The 20,369-nt window shown below is 40.1% G+C and overlaps 1 protein-coding gene across 1 annotated transcript in view; it reads left to right on the forward strand.

Moving 5' to 3' along the window:
* LOC126475260 (phospholipid-transporting ATPase ABCA1-like) overlaps positions 1–20,369 on the forward strand; it is a 407,094-nt gene that overhangs the window by 354,185 nt on the left and 32,540 nt on the right. The window contains exons 22-23 of the mRNA XM_050102975.1: positions 7,354–7,583; positions 7,661–7,808. Of these exons, the coding sequence (XP_049958932.1) occupies positions 7,354–7,583; positions 7,661–7,808 (378 nt within the window). The remainder of the gene's footprint in view (positions 1–7,353; positions 7,584–7,660; positions 7,809–20,369) is intronic.

The following is a 20,369-nucleotide window of genomic DNA, read 5'->3' on the forward strand; positions in this document are numbered from 1 at the left end:
AAAGATAGATGACACATATAGTAAAATTAGAGAAGTACCGTCAAACGGTGTGATTTCAGACGGTTTTGTTGTTGTTTTAATTGTAAGTTTCGTATATATTGTTAGATTAAATTGATTGTTATGGAAGTTGTATGGTATATGTGTAATGAATAAAATATCCCAGAACCAGAAAGTGTATGTGTAGGCATATTGATTTTGGACACATGTGTTTTTTAAATCTCTGTCCAAAGTTACAGTATATAGAGGGCAAATTCGCACAGTTACTGCCTTTTTTGAAAATTCTACATGCTTTTTATTTGATTTTGGTGGCAATTTACACCTTTTAAGGTGGCCCTTTGTTACGAATAAGTGATATGGAATGATATAATGAATTTTATATATTACAAATAAGTTTTTATTTTGCAAGAATTTAAATAAAATTTTTTACAGTTCTTAACTGAAATATTAAAAACAGATGGAAACAAACAAGGTAATTTAACTAAAAGGTCAAAATAATTTTTCTCACTCATCATTCTAAATTAGGTCGCAGACACTTTAAATAAACGATTGTCTTCGGGTCTAAAGCACATCTTCTCGAAAAATGAACATTCCTCTCTTCTTAACTGATGTGGGAAGTATTCTCGAAATTTGCAATTTTTATATTGTCTCTTCATCGAGGACATTAGGAAACGCAAATATGTTTTTACTGTTCTCTTGTGGGCGCAAGAATTTCACACTTACTTCCATAGCACCAACATTTGTGGCCACTCCAACATACTGCCTTGTTTGCTCCTTGTTTCCACGTTCATATTTGTACTCTGCAACAAGAAAAGCCTCGTCTTTCAGCAGTAAAACTTTATTGGATTATGTGTCTTTTTCACTTTCACTACTGCTAGAAGCACTATCACGTGTTTCAGCACTGTTTTTGTTTCCTTGAAAATCTCGGCCAGTGATTGATTTTCCAGGTTGAACATCTAGTTTGCGGTGGCGGCAGGAGCTACCAAGCTTATTTGGAGGATAACAAATTTCTTTGGGCATTTCTTCAAAAGTGGAAGACTATGCGTCTGCATTGCTTTGCTGGCTTTCCTCATTATCAGGCAATTTTCGTAAGACATGATCTGGATCAAAAGGGATTAGGCCCATGGCGCAAAATCCACCCTTTATGTTTTCCTTGGAGTTTGCTGAAATCTTAGTCAGTGTCTGCTTCAGAAGAGATGGGAAGGCATCCTTGGAAATGGTCCCACGAGTGTGTGTCTTCCAATCAATTAATACAGTTCGCCACACTGCTTCCATTGGCCTGAAGAAGTTTACATCAAGCGGTTGGAGGAGGTGCATGCTGTTGGGGGGAAGGAGAACGAATGAAATATTGTTCCGCTCACACTCTTCAATAACACGTAAAGACACGTGACTGGATAAGTTGTCTCCAATGATGACTGTTGGCCCATTTTGCCTCTTCAGATAGGGCAAAGCGATTGTAAAGAACCAGTCTTCAAAATACTGGCAGGTCAAACCAACCACTTTTGTTCCTATTGAGACGGTTTCCTTGTGGTCCACCTTCTTGCCACATGTCCCACATATGCTCTGATTTGTAAAGGATGTACGGAGGAAGCAGTTTACCATCTGCACTAGCTGCCATCATTATTGTGAACCTACATTTTGATGAGTCCATCACTTTTTCATCATGCTTACTCCCTTGCGTGGATCATCCGACATGTTGGTTTCATCATAGTTCATCATAGTTGATCATGTTGCTAGGTGGGAGATTTTCCAGCTTTTCCTTGATATTGGAGAAAAACATCTTAACAGTCTCTTTGTTCACTTTTGCACGAGCTCGTTTAATAGTTTACATTAATTGTAAAATTGTAGAGGAAAATTAAGGTTTAAATATGGTAAGCAGGTTCAAATTAATCTAGATTGCAATAGCAACACAGAGATGAAAATGCTTTTTCAGGATAGACTAGCATGGGGAGATGAATCAGATCAGTGTTAAGACCTAAGACAACACCAATGTAAACATATTAAGATTTCGTGGTTACAATAAACAATGCCTGTTTAAAACACATTTGATGTATCTACACAATATGTTCTCGTGCAAATGGACTTGAAACAAACAATCTGATGAAAGTTACACACTTGTGCCAGAACTTCTTACATGTTAAAAGCTCTTATTCTTGCTAATAAATGGGTTACATCATCTGACAGTGATCCATGTTCTTGAAACAATTTGTAAATGTCTTTTTAATCACTGTAAATATATTTTGTAGTGAAAAAAAATGGAAATGTCGTGTGACGAGTTCCTCCCATCGAGTAGACCGTACGCCTGGTGGAAGTCTTTCGATTTGACGCCACTTCGGCGACTTGCGCGTCGATGGGGATGAAATGATGATGATTGGGACAACACAACACCCAGTCCCTGAGTGGAGAAAATCTCCGACCCAGCCGGGAATCAAACCCGGGCCCTTTGGATTGACATTCCGTCACGCTGACCACTCAGCTACCAGAGGCGGACTGTGGTGAAAATGCTTTGTCATTTACTGTCCGTATGTTTACATGACCTTCGCTAAGTTTGTGTCTTCCAGTAAAAAGATTTTACTGTATTTATGTCCCACAATGGGAGGTGCAATCCAATAAGATTGCTCAAAGGCATGGCTTTGTGTAGATTCATACGTTAATAGTCAGGAAGGGTGCTGATAAATATGTTGATAACAGACTTGAAACCATCACATCACCATAATCATAATCCAGATTCTATTACATTTGTTCAAAGCATTGTTAAGACATATCTAATTATTATATTGGGATAACACACTACAGTGCATCATGTGTGATATGTTAGGAACTGTAATTGGCTCTATTAACCACATACATTGTACATCCAGTCCCTCTCCGGACTGTTCCTCACCTCACCTATTCCTTTGAGTCCCTTGTGCAGAATCATTGCAAAATGATTCTAGGTCCTTGATTATGTAACACCTGAGCTCCTAGACATACTATTTTTACTGAACATTAATTTAATTAATCACCAAAGACATACTTTTGAAGGTCATCAGGCAGATAGGCATTTTTTTATGCATCACTGCTGGGAATTGTGTTCCTCACCTGTTTTTGTGTACTGTTGATCTGCCCCTGTCTTCTTCTTCATTTCTTCTGGTATAGAATTCAGAGCATATCCCTCGAAATACACCATTATGCTATATAGCTCTTTTTTGTATGGGAGGTAGGTCAGGGGCATAGGCACAGGAACAGATTACTGTTATGTTGTGGAACAGAGCTAATTCATAATGTCATACATAAAAGGTAAAAAACTGTTCTTTTCATGTTACTCCTTTATAGTCATCATCCCCATGTGTGCACTCAGTTATAATGTCCTATGGATAAGAATTTATTCCTCGTGGTAATATTTGTGGCAGTCCACTTATAACATTGCTGCAGGAAAGAGAACTAGATAAGGTAATGTCATGTTTGTCCACACACACACACACACACACACACACACACACACACACACACAGAGAGAGAGAGAGAGAGAGAGAGAGAGAGAGAGAGAGAGAGAGAATCATGACACTTTGGTGAAGGTAGTCGTTGTTGTTTCAGTATCTGTTTAATAGAATGGAATGAGATCAAAGACTAAGTAATATTCTTTCACATAAAAATGTGTAAACTTCAAAGAAGATAATAATATCTCTTTTAATAATTTTCAGTTTTATTGTTTTTGTGTTGTGGATGCCACAATTACAATGCTGAAACCAACACTAAATTTGAACAGGATAGTTATTTGAAATTCTGTTCAAGAATTTCCATGGCTGATACCTATGCACAGTCTTTCTTTTTCACAACACTAATTTAGGACTCCTCCCATGAACCATGGACCTTGCCATTGGTGGGGAGGCTTGCATGCCTGGGCGATACAGACCGCCGTACGTTAGGTGCAACCACAGTGGAGGGGTATCTGTTGAGAGGCCAGACAAATGTGTGGTGTCTGAAGAGGGGAAGCAGCCTTTTCAGTAGTTGCAGGAGCAGCAATCTGGATGATTGAGTGTTCTGGCCTTGTGACATTAACCAAAACTGCCTTGCTGTGCTGGTACTGCAATGGCTGAAAGCAAGGGGAACCTACACCAGTAATTTTTCCCGAGGGCATCCAACTTTACTGTATGGTTAAATGATGATGGCGTCCTCTTGGGTAAAATATTCCGGAGGTAAAATAGACCCCCATTCGGATCTCCGAGCGGGGACTACTCAGGAAGATGTCATTAGCAGGAGAAAGAAAACTGGCATTCTGCAGATTGGAACATGAATGTCAGATCTCTTAATGGGGCAGGTAGGTTAAAAATTTTAAAAAGGGAAATGGATAGGTTAAAGTTAGATATAGTGGGAATTAGTGAAGTTCGGTGGCAGGAGGAACAAGACTTCTGGTCAGGTGAATACAGATTTATTGAATACAAAATCAGATAGTGATAATACAAGAGTAGGTTTAACAATGAATAAAAAAAAATAGGAGTGCGCTACTACAAACAACATAATGAACGCTTTACTGTAGTCAAGACAGACACGAAGCCCACGCCTACCACAGTAGTACAAGTTTATATTCCAACTATCTCTGCAGATGATGAAAATATTGAAGAAATGTATGATGAGATGAAAGAAATTACGCGAATAGGTAAGGGAGATGAAAATTTAATGGTCATTGGGGACTGGAATTCAATAGTAGCAAAACAAAGAGGAGGAAAAGTAGTAGGTGAATATGGAATGGGGTAAGGAATGAAATAGGAAGCCGCCTGGTAGAATTTTGCATAGAGCATAACTTAATCATATCTAACACTAGGTTTAAGAATTGTGAAAGAAGGTTGAATATGTGGAAGAGGTCTTGAGACACTGGAAAGTTTCAGATAGATTATATCATGTTGAGACAGAGATTTAGGAACCAGGTTTTAAATTATAAGACATTTCCAGGGGCAGATGTGGACTCCGATGACAATTTATTGGTTGTGGACTGTAGATTAAAACTGAAGAAACAGCAAACAGGTAGTAATTTAAGGAGATGGGGCCTGGATAAGCTGAGAGAACCAGAGGTTGTACAGAGTTTTAGAGAGAGCTTAAGGAACGATTGACAAGAACGGGGGAAAGATGGTAGGAGAAGAATAGGTAGCTTTGAAAGATGTAATAGTGAAGGCAGCAGAGTATCAAGCAGGTAAAAAGAAGAGGGCTCGTAGAAATCCCTGGGAACAGAAGAGATATTGAATTTAATCGATGAAAGGAGAAAATCTAAAAATGCAGTAAATGAAGCGGGCGGAAAGGAATACATACGTCTCCTCAAAGTGAGAAATGAGACTGTCAGGAAGTGCAAAATGGCTAAGCAAGAATGGCTAGAGACCAAATGTAAGGATGTAGAGGCATGTATCACTAAGGGTAAGATTGATACTGCCCACAGGAAAATCATAGAGACCTTTGGATGAAGGGGAACCATTTGTATGAATATCAAGAGCTCAAATGGAAAACCGGTTCTAAGTAAAGAAGGGAAGGTAGAAAGGTGGAAGGAGTATATAGAGGGTCTGTACAGGGGCGATTTACTTGAGGGCAACATTATTGAAATGGAAAATGATGTAGATGAAGATGAGACGGGAGATACGATACTGTGTGAAGAATTTGACACAGCACTGGAAGACCTAAGTGGAAACAAGGCCCCGGGGCAGAGAACATTCCATTAGAACTACTGATAGCCTTTGGGAGAGCCAGCTCAGACAAAACTCTACCACCTGGTGAGCAAGATGTATGAAACAGGCAAAATAGCCTCAGACTTCAAGAAGAATTGCAACCCCCAAACAAAGCAGGTGCTGACAGGTGTGAAAATTACCAAGCTATCAGTTTAATAAGTCACAGCTGCAAAATACTAACGCAAATTCTTTAGAGATGAATGGTAAATCTGGTAGAAGCCAACTTCAGGGAAGATCAGTTTGGATTCTGTAGAAATGTCGGAACATGCAAGGCAATAGTGACCCTACAACTTATCTTAAGAGATAGGTTAAGGAAAGGCAAACCAATGTTTACAAAATTTGTAGACTTAGACAAAGCTTTTGACATTGTTTACTTGAATACTCTTTTCCAAATTCCGAAGGTGGCAGGGGTAAAGTACGTGGAGCAAAAGGCTGTTTACAATTTGTACAGAAGTCGGATGGTAGTTATAAGAGTCAAGGAGCAAGAAAGGGAAGCAGTGACCGAGGAGGGAGTGAGATAGGGTTGTAGCGTATCTCTGATGTTATTCAACCTGTATATTGAGCAAGCAGTAAAGTAAACAAAAAAAAAAAAAATTTGGAGTAGGAATTAAAATCCATGGAGAAGAAATAAAAACTTTGCAGTTTGCCAATGACATTGTAATTCTGTCAGAGACAGCGAAGGACCTGGTAGAGCAGTTGAACGGAATGGACAGTGTCTTGAAAGGAGGATATAGGCTGAACATGAACAAGAGTTAAATGAGGATAATGGAATGTAGTCGAATTAAATCAGGCGATGCTGAGGGAATTAGATTAGGAAATGGTACACTTGAAGTAGTAGATGAGTTTTGCCATTTGGGAAGCAAAATAACTGATGATGGTTGAAGTACAGAGGGCATAAAATGTAGATTGGCTATGGCAAGGAAAGTGTTTTAAAAGAAGAGAAATTTGTTAACATCGAGTATAGATTAAGTGTCAGGAAGTCTCTCTTCTGAAAGTATTTGTATGGGGTGTAGCCATGCATGGAAGTGAAACATGGATGATAACTAGCTTAGACAAGAAGAGAATAGAAGCTTTCAAAATGTGGTGCTACAGAAGAATGCTGAAGATTAGATGGGTAGGTCACGTAACTAATGAGGTGATACTGATTAGAATTGGGGAGAAGAGGAATTTGTGCCACAGCTTGACTAGAAGAAGGGATTGGTTGGTAGGACACAATCTGAGGTATCATGAATTTAGTATTGGAGGGAACTGCAGAGGATAAAAGTCATAGAGGGAGACCAAGGCATGAATACACTTAACAGATACAGAAGGATGTGGGTTGCAATAGTTACTTGGAGATAAATAAGCTCGAACAGGATAGAGTAGCATGGAGAGGTGCAGCAAACCAGTCTCTGGAATGAAGACAACAACAACAACAATTACTTTTATGCATTTCCCAATCATATCTAAAAATCTACATCATGAACCCTGTGCCTGTTTATTCATGAGCCTGATAGGTATTATAATAGCAAAATTGGAAATTCTTTGGATGGTTTTTCAGGACTGAAATATGATGCTGTGTAATCCATTCTTTAAGAATAAGTGTTAAATTAATGAATATGTATCAGTTACTTGTCCTACACTTACTTTTTATGAAGTCTAAAATTATTTTATTTCATTGCAGGAATTGTAAAAAATGATGCATTGTTGGTCTACAATTTGGTGAAGAAATACCACAGTTTTCCAGCTGTTAAAGGAATTAGTTTTGGTGTCAGAGAGGGAGAATGTTTTGGCTTGCTTGGAACTAATGGTGCTGGTAAAACAACAACATTTCAAATGTTGACGGGCGATATTATACCCACTTCAGGAGAAGTTTCAATTTTTGAGTACAAACTCAGAAAAAATAAACAGAAGGTAATTTTACTTTGTTTGCTCTTTTCAACGTGTCCTCAAATTGCAGAATTTTTTCAATGTTCAATATTTTTTTCTAGTATTTGTCACACATTGGCTATTGCCCGCAATTTGATGCTCTTGATGAACATTTGACTGGTCACGAAATGTTATCAATGTATGCCAAGCTACGTGGTGTTCCAGATACTTTGATTACTTCTCAGATTAATTTGTGGACAAACTTACTAGGTAAGCTGTAAATACAGTAAAATTTGAATTTTACCTCATTGTCCTAGGATGTTTTTGTTTCATTTACCTTAAATAATTTATTACAGTTGTTTTATTCCTCTTATTGTACTGTCTGAAAGGCAAAACATATTTTTGTCAAAGGTCTTCCTTTCTCTTAACACATAGAGAGACAGACAGAGAGAGAGAGAGAGAGAGAGAGAGAGAGAGACAGAGAGACCTAAGTTCTTCTGGTTCTCCTGAGGCTGCTGCAATACTGGAATGGATTGTTCTGAACAGAGAAAGTGGAAAAGTTGGTAAATGTTGAAGGATTCTCTCTCTCTCCCCCCCCCCTCTCCCCCCCCCCCCCCTCTCTCTCTCTCTCTCTCTCTCTCTCTCTCTCTCTGTCTGTGTGTGTGTGTGTGTGTGTGTGTGTGTGTGTGTGTCATTAATTGCTGCTTCCTCTATACAGTGAGTGGTCGATTTTTATCATCATTAATTGTTGTTATCATATTAATCTGATACGGTGCTGGTGTTTTCTGCTATTGATATCCTGTTAATGTATTTAATTTTAATAATATTGTCTGTTAAAGAATATGTTTGTGATTATAAAATGTACAGAAGTAACCATTTTACAAGTCAATATCATCAACCATGGACCTTGCCGTTGGTGGGGAGGCTTACATGCCTCAGCGATAAAGATGTCCGTTCCGTAGGTCCAACCACAACGGAGAGGTATCTGTTGAGAGGCCAGACAAACGTGTGGTTCCTGAAGAGGGGCAGCAGCCTTTTCAGTAGCTGCAGGGGCAACAGTCTGGATGATTGACTGATCTGGCCTTGTAACACTAACCAAAACGGCCTTGCTGTGCTGGTACTGCGAACGGCTGAAAGCAAGGGGAAACTACGGCCGCAATTTTTCCCGAGGGCATACAGCTTTACTGTATGGTTAAATGATGATGGCGTCCTCTTGGGTAGAACATTCCGGAGGTAAAATAGTCCCCCATTCGGATCCCCGGGCGGGGACTACTCAAGAGGATGTCGTTACCAGGAGAAAGAAAACTGGCGTTCTACGGATCGGAGCGTGGAATGTCAGATCCCTTAATCGGGCTGGTAGGTTAGAAAATTTAAAAAGGGAAATGGATAGGTTAAAGTTAGATATAGTGGGAATTAGTGAAGTTCGGTGACAGACCTTAGAAGAGGACAGTGAAGGGAACAAAAAAGTACTTTACACCATGGTAAGAAATAAGAGGAACGACAGAAGCGAGTGCCTGAGGATCATGGATAATAATGGAAGAGTTGTGGAGGAAATGCATGAGCTCAAAAAGATTTGGAAGGAGTACTTTGAAGATCTGTTGAATGCCGTCAAGCGGGTAACTAACAGCGATGGAGAGCCTAAGGCAGCAGACGATTATAATAGTGGGGAAATTGATGATCTCACTTGGAATGAAGTGGAAGAAGCCATAAAGAGGATGAAAGGGGGCAAGGCACCAGGTTGGGACGAAGTAACAGTGGATATGATACGAGCAGCAGGAGAAGTAGGAACCCAGTGGCTATACAGAGTGCTGAGGGTGGTGTGGAAGGAGAACAGAATTCCTGAGGATTGGAAGAAAGGAATTATAGTCCCGATCTTCAAGAAAGGGGATAAAAGGAGATGTGAGAATTACAGAGGAATCACCCTGCTATGCCACTGTGGAAAAATCTATGAAAAGATCCTGGAGAAGAGAATAAGAAGCAGTATTGAAAGTAGACGGCAAGAGGAGCAGTATGGTTTCAGACCGGGAAGATCAACAATGGACCTCATATTTGCAGTAAGGCAACTGCAGGAAAGGCACTACGAGTACGGGAAGGACTTAATCATGGCCTTTTTAGATATTGAGAAGGCGTATGACAGTATCTATAGGGACAAGCTCTGGGATGTGCTGAACGCAAAAGGATAGATGAAGAGATAACACGAAAAGTCAGAAAAATGTATGAAGGAAGTGAGGGTTGTGTGAAAGTGGGGAGGGAACGTACTGCATGGTTCAAGCTGGAAAATTGGCTGCGACAGGGAAGTGCACTTTCGCCTTTATTGTTTATTATTGTTATGGATGAAATCCTACAGCAAGTATCAGATGCAATTGGAGATCATAAAATGAAAGCAGTGCTTTTTGCCGATGACCTGATGTTATGGGGAAATTGCGAGAAGGAGGTGCAAGAGCAGTTAGATGTATGGGAGGCAACGGCAGCACAATATGGAATGCATTTCTCTGCAAAGAAAAGTGAAATAATTGTCACAACAAGGAAGAAGAATAGGCCAAATTTGGATATAACTTGTGGAGGGGAAAAACTACAAGTGGTAGAGAACTTCAAGTACCTGGGAAGCATGATTGAAAGTAAGAAATAAATGAAAGGTGCAGAAAAGCAGGGCAGTTCTTCAAATGCATTAGGGGGCTTATTTGGAGCAAGGAGGTGCCACAGAAATCCAACCTACTTTGTCCCCATATTGGCATACGGAAGTGAGACATGGGTAATGCACAAAAGCGACAAAAGTAGAATACAAGCTAGTGAAATGAAGTTCCAGAGGAGCAGGTTGAGTGAAACAAGACGAGACAGATTGCGAAATGTGTATGTGAGGGAAAGACTAAAGGAGGAACCAGTACAGGACAGGATAGAAAAATCAAGACTGCAGTGGTATGGACACATGAAGAGAATGGATGAGGGAAGAATTCCAAAGAGGATGTTTGATCTGCAACTGGAGGGGAAGAGGCCCAGGGGAAGACCAAGAGATAGATGGGTGAAGGGAGTGAAGGAATGTGTGACGAGAAGAGGAGAGAACTGGACGAAGGTGGAAGAGGGGGAATGGTGGAAAGACAGAACACGATGGAGAGGCTTGTGTTCCCGACAGACCCAGCCAGTGGCTGGAAACTGTCCAAGATGAAGATGATGATGAGTGAAGTTCGGTGGCAGGAGGAACAAGACCTCTGGTCAGGTGACTACAGGGTTATAAATACAAAATCAAATAGGGGTAATGCAGGAGTAGGTGTAATAATGAATAGGAAAACAGGAATGTGGGTAAGCTACTACAAACAGCATAGTGAACGCATTATTGTGACCAAGATAGGTACGAAGCCCACGCCTACCACAATAGTACAAGTTTATATGCCTACTAGCTCAGCAGATGATGAAGATATTGAAGAAATGTATGATGAAATAAAAGAAATAATTCAGATAGTGAAGGGAGGTGAAAATTTAATAGTCATGGGTGACTGTAATTCGTCAGTAGGAAAAGGGAGAGAATGAAACGTAGTAGGTGAATACGGATTGGGGGTAAGAAATGAAAGAGGAAGCCGCGTGGTAGAATTTTGTACAGAGCACAACCTAATCATAGCTAACACTTCGTTCAAGAATCATAAAAGAAGATTGTATACATAGAAGCAGCCTGGAGATACTGACAGGTTTCAGATAGATTATATAATGGTAAGACAGAGATTTAAGAACCAGGTTTTAAATTGTAAGACATTTCCAGGGGCAGATGTCGACTCTGACCACAATCTATTGGTTATGAACTGTAGATTAAAACTGAAGAAACTGCAAAAAGGTGGGAATTTAAGGAGATGGGACCTGGATAAACTGACTACACCAGAGGTTGTACAGTGTCTCAGGGAGAGCATAAGGGAACAATTGACAGGAACGGGGGAAAGAAATACAGTAGAAGAAGAGTGGGTAGCTCTGAGGGGTGAAATAGTGAAGGCAGCAGAGGATCAAATAGGTAAAAAGGCGGGGGCTAGTAGAAACTCTTGGATAACAGAAGAAATATTGAATTTTATTGATGAAAGGAGAAAGTATAAAAATGCAGTAAATGAAGCAGGCAAAAAGGAATACAAACATCTCAAAAATGAGATCAACAGGAAGTGCAAAATGGCTAAGCAGGGATGGCTAGAGGACAAATGTAAGGATGTAGAGGCTTACCTCACTAGAGGTAAGATAGATACTGAATACAGGAAAGTTAAAGAGACTTTTGGAGAAAAGAGAACCACTTGTATGAATATCAAGAGCTCAGACAGAAACCCAGTTCTGAGCAAAGAAGGGAAAGCAGAAAGGTGGAAGGAGTATATAGAGGGTCTATACAAGGGCGATGTACTTGAAGACAATATTATGGAAATGGAAGAGGATGTAGATGAAGATGAAATGGGAGATATGATACTGCGTGAAGAGTTTGACAGAGCACTGAAAGACCTGAGTCGAAACAAAGCTCCAGGAGTAGACACCATCCCATTAGAACTACTGACAGCCTTGGGAGAGTCAGTCCTGACAAAACTCTACCATCTGGTGAGCAAGATGTATGAGACAGGCGAAATACCCTCAGACTTCAAGAGGAATATAATAATTCCAATCACAAAGAAAGCAGGTGTTGACAGATGTGAAAATTACCGAACTATCAGTTTAATAAGTCACGGCTGCAAAATAATAACGCGAATTCTTTACAGACAAATGGAAAAACTAGTAGAAGCCGACCTCGGGGAAGATCAGTTTGGATTCCGTAGAAAAATCGGAACGCATGAGGCAATACTGACCCTACGACTTACCTCAGAAGCTAGATTGAGGAAAGGCAAACCTACGTTCATAGCATTTGTAGACTTAGAGAAAGCTTTTGACAATATTGACTGGAATACTCTCTTTCAAATTCTGAAGGCGGAAGGGGTAAAATACAGGGAGCGAAAAGCTATTTACAATTTGTACAGAAACCAGATGGTAGTTATAAGAGTCGAGGGACACGAAAGGGAAGCAGTGGTTGGGAAGGGAGTGAGACAGGGTTGTAGCCTCTCCCTGATGTTATTCAATCTCTATATTGAGCAAGCAGTGAAGGAAACAAAAGAAAAATTTGGAGTAGGTATTAAAATCCATGGAGAAGAAATAAAAACTTTGAGGTTCGCCAATGACATAGTAATTCTGTCAGAGACAGCAAAGGACTTGGAAGAGCAGTTGAATGGAATGGATAGTGTCTTGAAAGGAGGATATAAGATGAACATCAACAAAAGCAAAACAAGGATAATGGAATGTAGTCGAATTAAATTGGGTGATGCTGAGGGAATTAGATTAGGAAATGAGAGACTTAAAGTAGTAAAGAAGTTTTGCGATTTGGGGAGCAAAATAACTGATGATGGTCGAAGTAGAGAGGATATAAAATGTAGACTGGCAATGGCAAGGAAAGCATTTCTTAAGAAGAGAAATTTGTTAACATCGAGTATTGATTTAAGTGTTAGGAAGTCGTTTCTGAAAGTATTTGTATGGAGTGTAGCCATGTATGGAAGTGAAACGTGGACGATAAACAGTTTAGACAAGAAGAGAATAGAAGCTTTTGAAATGTGGTGCTACAGAAGAATGCTGAAGATTAGATGGGTAGATCACATAACTAATGAGGAAGTATTGAATAGGATTGGTGAGAAGAGAAGTTTGTGGCACAACTTGACTAGAAGAAGGGATCAGTTGGTAGGACATGTTCTGAGGCATCAAGGGATCACCAATTTAGTATTGGAGGGCAGCATGGAGGGTAAAAATCGTAGAGTAAGACCAAGAGATGAATACACTAAGCAGATTCAGAAGGATGTAGGTTGCAGTAGGTACTGGGAGATGAAGAAGCTTGCACAGGGTAGAGTAGCATGGAGAGCTGCATCAAACCAGTCTCAGGACTGAAGACCACTACAACAACAGTGGATTACTCCATCTCTGCCCAGAATTTCCCACCTGTACAAAACATTACTACCATGCAGTTTAGATCCTGACACGTATTCCTTGCAAAAGCAGTAAATCACAGTCACGTATTGAAATGTAACAGGGCTTTGTAGTTAATCCTTTTGTTATTACCCACTACTCTGAATCCTCCAAGTAGTCTTTAATTGTGTAGTATGCAATGGTTATGAAGAGTGTTTTTGCTGTCATTTTGAACAGATGTATTTTAGTAATGCCTTTCATTTCCTTGGACAGTTTATTATACAATTTTATTTGATGATAGAAACTACTGTTTTTGAGCCCTCCCCCCCCCTCTCCTTGATTTATGTAAGTCCATTGCTGGCTCCTGTTCAATGATTGTATAAAGAGCTATTAGTGGAATATTTAGCAGTGTTATCCTAGATATGCACCGCAGATTGGTAGATGTGCTCACTTGGTGCAATAAGACTGCCCAATTTTGTAAATAATTCTAGAGAAGAATCCCAATAGCAAATACTTGAACATAGTAGGAATATTATGTCAGCATGAGATACTGATATTATATACTGATGATAAAACCTTAAGAGCATAACATGCTGATGACATTATTTTTGCCAATATCTTTGTGCACTCATTCACTTTAATTGATAATCAATATAGATCTCTAACAACCTTGTGCTTGTTACACAATCAGTAGTTTTATTATCTACACCTATTGTGGCAGAATTGTTTTCACTGTCTGGTGAGGTCCATATTGTTTGTCTTTTTTATGTTCAATGCAGATTTATTACACACTGCCCAACCATAACCATTCTTGATGGTTTCATTTGCTTTCTCTAACACAAGCTCTGGTGTTATATCAGTGACTATGATGTTGCTGTCACCAATGACAAGAACGTTTTGTCCATACCTTACACTGTCTGGAAATCATCTGTTTATATTAAAGTGACAAGAACTTTTTCTCCATGTCTTTCACTATCTGGAAAATCATCTGTTTATATTAAGAACAGTAGTGGACCCAATACACTAACCTGAGGAACACCTATGTTTATGTGTCTTTTGTCTGACAACTGTTGTACTAAAAACTTATCATTAGCAGACTTTTGAACTATCTCAGTCTTTTGCATTCTGTTTTGCATGTAAGACTGGGAAAATTTGTTTGCTATTCCTCTTTCACCTAGTGCTTCTAGCTTCTTGAGCAGTACGTTCTGATCTACAGTGTAAAAAAACTCAAGGCAAGTCTAAGAATATGCCTAAAATACAGTCATCCTTGTCAAGATCTTAAAGTACCACTTGAGTGAACTCAGTAATGGCTATTATTGTACTTCCCCTACTTTGGAAACCAAAGTAGGGGAAGTATTAGTTCATGTAACTCATTAGTCAATCCTGTATAACAGATTTGAATATTTTTAAGAAAGTAGATGATAGTGAAATGGGCCAATAGTTTTCAATTACTTTGTGCATTACCGTTCTTTAGTAAGTGCACATCTGGTGCATGCGTAGAAACTCTGGAAAAATGCCTGACTGAAGGACTCATTTATTATGCTCATTAATGGGGGTTGTATGCTGTCTGTGCACACTTTTAGAACAGAAACTGGGTCCTCATACATACATGCCAACTTCTTATTGTTTATTTTCTGTACTGTTTTCCTGACTTCAAGCTCTGTTGAGGAAAATAACATCATTCTGGTTGCTTTGTGGGTCTTTGTGATGCTTTGTGTGTTATAGGAAGATTTTGTTTCAACTTCTCTGCAATACCAGAGAAATAAGAGAAATAGTCATTCACATCTGCCAGCCTTTTCCAGTTTCTTGTCTTACGACATCCCATGCTACTTTGCTTTTATTTTCTGCCTTAAATATTATGTTGTCATTGAATGATCTTGCAACAAACATTGCCCTCCTGTAGTAATTTTTCTTTACCTGCGATAGTAATCTAGGAACTGTGGATTAGTGCAGTCCTTTTTTAAAAGACTGAGAAATTTAAGTGTGTCTGAGGTGTTCCTACTGTTATCAGTTTTTTCCTTAGCTGTTGCTGTAGAGGTGGCTACTTTTGGAATGTCTTCTCAAAAAGGCTACCTACTGTTCCCCCATCCTCCACCCAACAGTTTCTGTGCCCTCTGTCCTATGACTTCCTCCCAGTTCATGTCCACGTACTCTTACTGTGCACTGGTCTCTGCCTATGCACACAACAGTTTTCTCATTCTCTTCTCTTCCCCTCCCCATTTTGCACTCCCTGTTCCCACCTCCTCCATCCCCCACAGCCTCCGTATGTTATAACTGGCAGCCTTGTCCTGTTGCAGTCTGCATGCTTCACCAGACAGTGCTAGAGTGCTCTTCTCTCCTCCCACCCATACCCTGATATTCATTCCCCTTCCCCACCCCACTCCAGGCTGCTGTTTTCGTTCCATGTGAATGTTGCATTCTGGCCACAGGAACCAGAGACAGTGCTGAAGTTCACATGATGTGTGCTTGTTTGTGTGAATATGTGTGTTTTCTCTTTTCTGAAGAAGGCATTGGCTGAAAGCCCAATGTGCAACAGTTTTTATGTTGTGGCTGTCTGCAGCTTAAAGTGTCATCTTTACAGTGAATAGCAGTCTATCCTTTTCATGATATTGTTGATATTTGTAGAAAAAGTAAGTATTATACGAGGTGTACAACTTTGCTTCTGCTGTTTTTTTCCGCCAATCATTTGAGGCTTTAATGGAAAAAAAAACTGGTTACACATGTATCATTCAAAGTATTTTCCATCGCTGGCCACTACTTTCTCCCATCTTTTGGGTAGTGTAAGAGTCATGCATCGAGAAAATTGTTCGTCTTTTGAAGCGATCCATGAATCAATGCAATCATGACTTCTTCATGAGATTGGAAGTGTTGGGCACCCAGGCCATGCACCATTGATCTAAACAGGTGATAGTCAGAGGGAACAATGTCTGGAAAATATGGCAGGTGGGGTAGGACTTCCCATTTTAACGTTTTCTTATATGTTTTGACCTCTTTTGCAGTGTGGCGTCGAGCGTTGTCATGCTGCAAAATCACTTTATCGTTCCTCTCGCTGTATTGCGGCCGTTTGTCTTTTAATAATCTGCCCAAACACCTTAATTGTGTTTGATAATGAGCACCTGTGACTGTTTCACTTGGTTTTAATGCCTCATAGTACACGACGCCGAGCTGGTCCCACCAAATGCAGAGCATGATCTTGGAGCCGTGAATATTTGGTTTGGCCTTCAATGTGGAACCATGGCTGGGATATCCCCATGATTTTTTTTGTGTTTAGGATTATTGTAATGAACCCATTTTTCATCCCCAGTCACAATGTGATGCAGAAATCCCTTCCATTTCTGCTTCTGAAACAACTGTTCACAAACACACAAACGCTGTTCAACGTTTCTTGGTTTTAGCTCGCGTAGGACCCAAGATCGTTCTTTCTGAATAGTCCCATTGCCTTGAGATGGTTTGAAATGTCTTGCTGTGTCACTCCCACTAATTGTGCCAATTCTTCTTGAGTTTGATGTGATCTTCACTCAGCAATGTCTCCAATTCTGCATCTTCCACTACTATGCCAGTGTATGACATTAAAATCACCGATCTTGAAGCGATGAAACCACTCACAACGTGTTCTTTCACAATAGTGTCCTCACCATACGCACTTGAGAGCGTTCAATGAGACTCAGCCGCTGTTTTCTTCATATTGAAACAAAACCGTTACACCACCCACAAATGATGAGAATTAGGCTTGTAAACTGACATTTTCAATCAAGACCACTTTATGATGCAGACACAAATTGACTAGTGTTTGACTGAGATTATGTTGACCAAGGTCCAAGCTAACTGCGTGACGTCTGCGATCTGTTCCTTTTGACTACTACTTACCATTGTTGCCACCTATCGGCAAACGACAGAAGCAAAGTTGCACACCTTGTATATTCTGAGAAGATCCTTTTGAAGATTTACAGTTCTGTGGTCTTTACCAAGTCCATCTGTAGCTTTATTATCTGAGAATAATGATCAAAAAGGCAAAGATTACCTACTATATTCCCTGATGATATCTGTAAGTATATAGTCTAAGACTGAAGCTACATTTTTTGATATCCTAATAGCAGTGTTTACCATTTAAGCCTTGCCAAAAGTGCTCAAAATAGATAAATTATATTTAAAATATTTAGAAAATTATTAGTAATTTCACCTTCGCTCCAGTACTCAAGGCTCTCAAAGGGGGAGAAAAGAAGATGAAGACGAAGAAATGACACATCACAAAGAAATTATCTGAATTGGTTGGAATCAATAGATGTGATGTACATTTGAGGACAAACAAATGATTAAAATTTCAGAAAAATAGGATTATTTATTCAGGAGAAAAAACTTCACATGTTGAGCAAGTCAATAACACATTGGTCACTTCTGGCCCTTATACAAGAAGTTAGTTGGCTTTGGATTGATTGATAGAGTTGTTTGATGTCCTCCTGAGGGATATCGTGCCAAATTATGACCAACTGATGTGTTAGATCGCCATAATCCTGAGCTGGGCAGAGGGCCAGCCCATAATGTTCCTAATGTTTTCAGGTGGGGAGAAGTCCAGAAACCTTGCTGACCAAAGTAAGGTTTGGCAAACATGAAGACAAGCATTAGAGACTCTCACTGTGTCCAGGCAAGAATTATCTTGCTGAAATGTGAGCCCAGGATGGCTTACCATGAAGAGCAAAAAAATGAAACATAGAATATCGTCGACATACCACCGCCGAAGGGTACCGCAGATGACAAATAGGTCCTGCTACAAAAAGAAATATCATCTCAGGCCACCACTTCTGGCTGTTGGGCCAAATGGTGGGCTGTAATGTCTTTGAAAGGAGTGCATTTTCTTCAGTGACGAGTCGTGCTTTGAAATTAGCCCCAGTGAACAGTGAAGACATGTCTGGAGACGCCACAGACAGAAGTGAGATACTAAACTGACTGTTGCCCGCCATACGACCAGATGATCGGGAGTGACGGTCTGGGGTGTTATTTAATTTCATGGCAGGATCCCTTTGGTTGTCATCTGTGGCACCCTTAGAGCACAGCGCTATGTCGATGATATTCTACACCCCGTTGTGTTGCCCTTCATGGCAAGCCACCTTGGGCCTATATTTCAGCAAGATAATGCCCTCCTGCACACGGTGAGAGTCTCTACTGCTTATCTTCATGCTTACCAAACACTATCTTGGCCAACAAGGTAGCAGAATCTCTTCCCAACTGAGAACATTTGGAACATTATGGATAGGGTCCTCCAGTGGACTTGGCATTTTGACGATTCAACGCACCAGCTGGACAGAATTTGGCATGATTTCCCTAAGGAGGACATCAAACAACTCTTTATCAATCAGTGCCAAGCTGAATACCTGCTTACATAAGGGCCAGAGGTGGACCAGAACATTATTGACTTCCTCAATGTGTGAATCTCTTTCTCTTCAGTAAATCATCTGATTTTTGCCCCATTCAAATAATTCCTTCATGGTAAATAACCCCCCCCCCCCCCCCTCCACCTCACCCAATCCCTTGGAGTGTCTTCACATATCCACATATTATTATGTCAGTTTAGATGGTTGAGACTCTTTCCAGGACTTTGGTTAATTTGTGACAGAAAATGCCCACATTACCATTTGGCATGTGGCAATAATTAAATTCTCACAGCATGTAGCTTTTTTCAATGGCTGCCAGTTCAAAATGTTTGTTCTTACTAATTGTGATCAGATCATCACTAGATTTGAACTATGTGCCACCTGTAATATAAAGACGTCATTCCCTTGCCTTTAATGTCATCCTACAGCAGCAACGAATGCTCTGTAATGCATACCATCACACTGTTCAAAGACTGAAGTTCATCTTCAAGCTGGTGTACTTTATTTTTAATGGACTGCACATTTTGATGAATAGTAGATAATTCCAAGCAAATTTTCATAGTATTTGTTCACTCTCATGTGGAACAGTCAATCTTCTGAGCACCTGATGAAGAAATCTCTAAACTGATTGAAACACTTACAAGGGAGGGGAGCCTGCTGTCATGCTTTATCCCAAAAGAAGGCTAGTCCTATTAACAATGGCAACAAATATTTTACCTTGTGTGTCTCCACACCTACCTTCTACACCCCCAATAATTAGCTCCCTCAACCTCCCTCTCCCTGTCCTATTGAGGTGTAAACCTCACTTAGTGCAGCCCCACCTCCTGATAGTCTGCAATATAACCAGTGCAGTGTGCACCTGGTCAGCGGTCGTCAGCACCATTTCCAGATCAGCATTGACTCACTGAACAGCACTGCTGAAACAAGGCTGATCATGCTGCCACAATGGGCCAAGTACGCTTACATTGGTGCTACCAATTAGAGAAGCTATCTTATTAATGTCACCACCTATGTTGTATGCCCCATCCCTATCCAAGCTGTTACCTGTCCCACCCACTATCACTACCTTATTGTCCTTTGTAAAAGCATTACACAAAGGCTCTAAACCCCTATCACCTGATCTAACCCAGCACTTCCCTAACTGCCCTCTAATACAGGGCCTACAACTCTGCCATGACTGCTGTCTAGCAGCAGCACTCTCTTCTTCCTAACATTTGTGCTCTTATTGTCCTTATTGTGACAGAGTCTGCTGCATATTCCATACTTCAACGCCATCTTCATTACATTCTGTATCTTTGGTATGCACTCTATGCAGCAGAACTTCCTGAAAAATAATACTGTACCTAATAACAGTTACAAAGTGCATGGTAATATTCCATATGTCCATGTCAGTTGCAGTTGATGATATTTGCATGAAGCTGCTAAGTTTGTTTGTTAGGTACTCTGTGCTGTGTGTGTACATTTTTACTGTTTGGTTCTAAACTACACCACATAAGTTTGAGATAGTTCCAGATTCAACTATTAA

The sequence above is a fragment of the Schistocerca serialis genome, chromosome 4 (genome assembly GCF_023864345.2).
Source record: "Schistocerca serialis cubense isolate TAMUIC-IGC-003099 chromosome 4, iqSchSeri2.2, whole genome shotgun sequence".
In the NCBI taxonomy this organism is placed as follows: Eukaryota; Metazoa; Arthropoda; class Insecta; order Orthoptera; family Acrididae; genus Schistocerca; species Schistocerca serialis.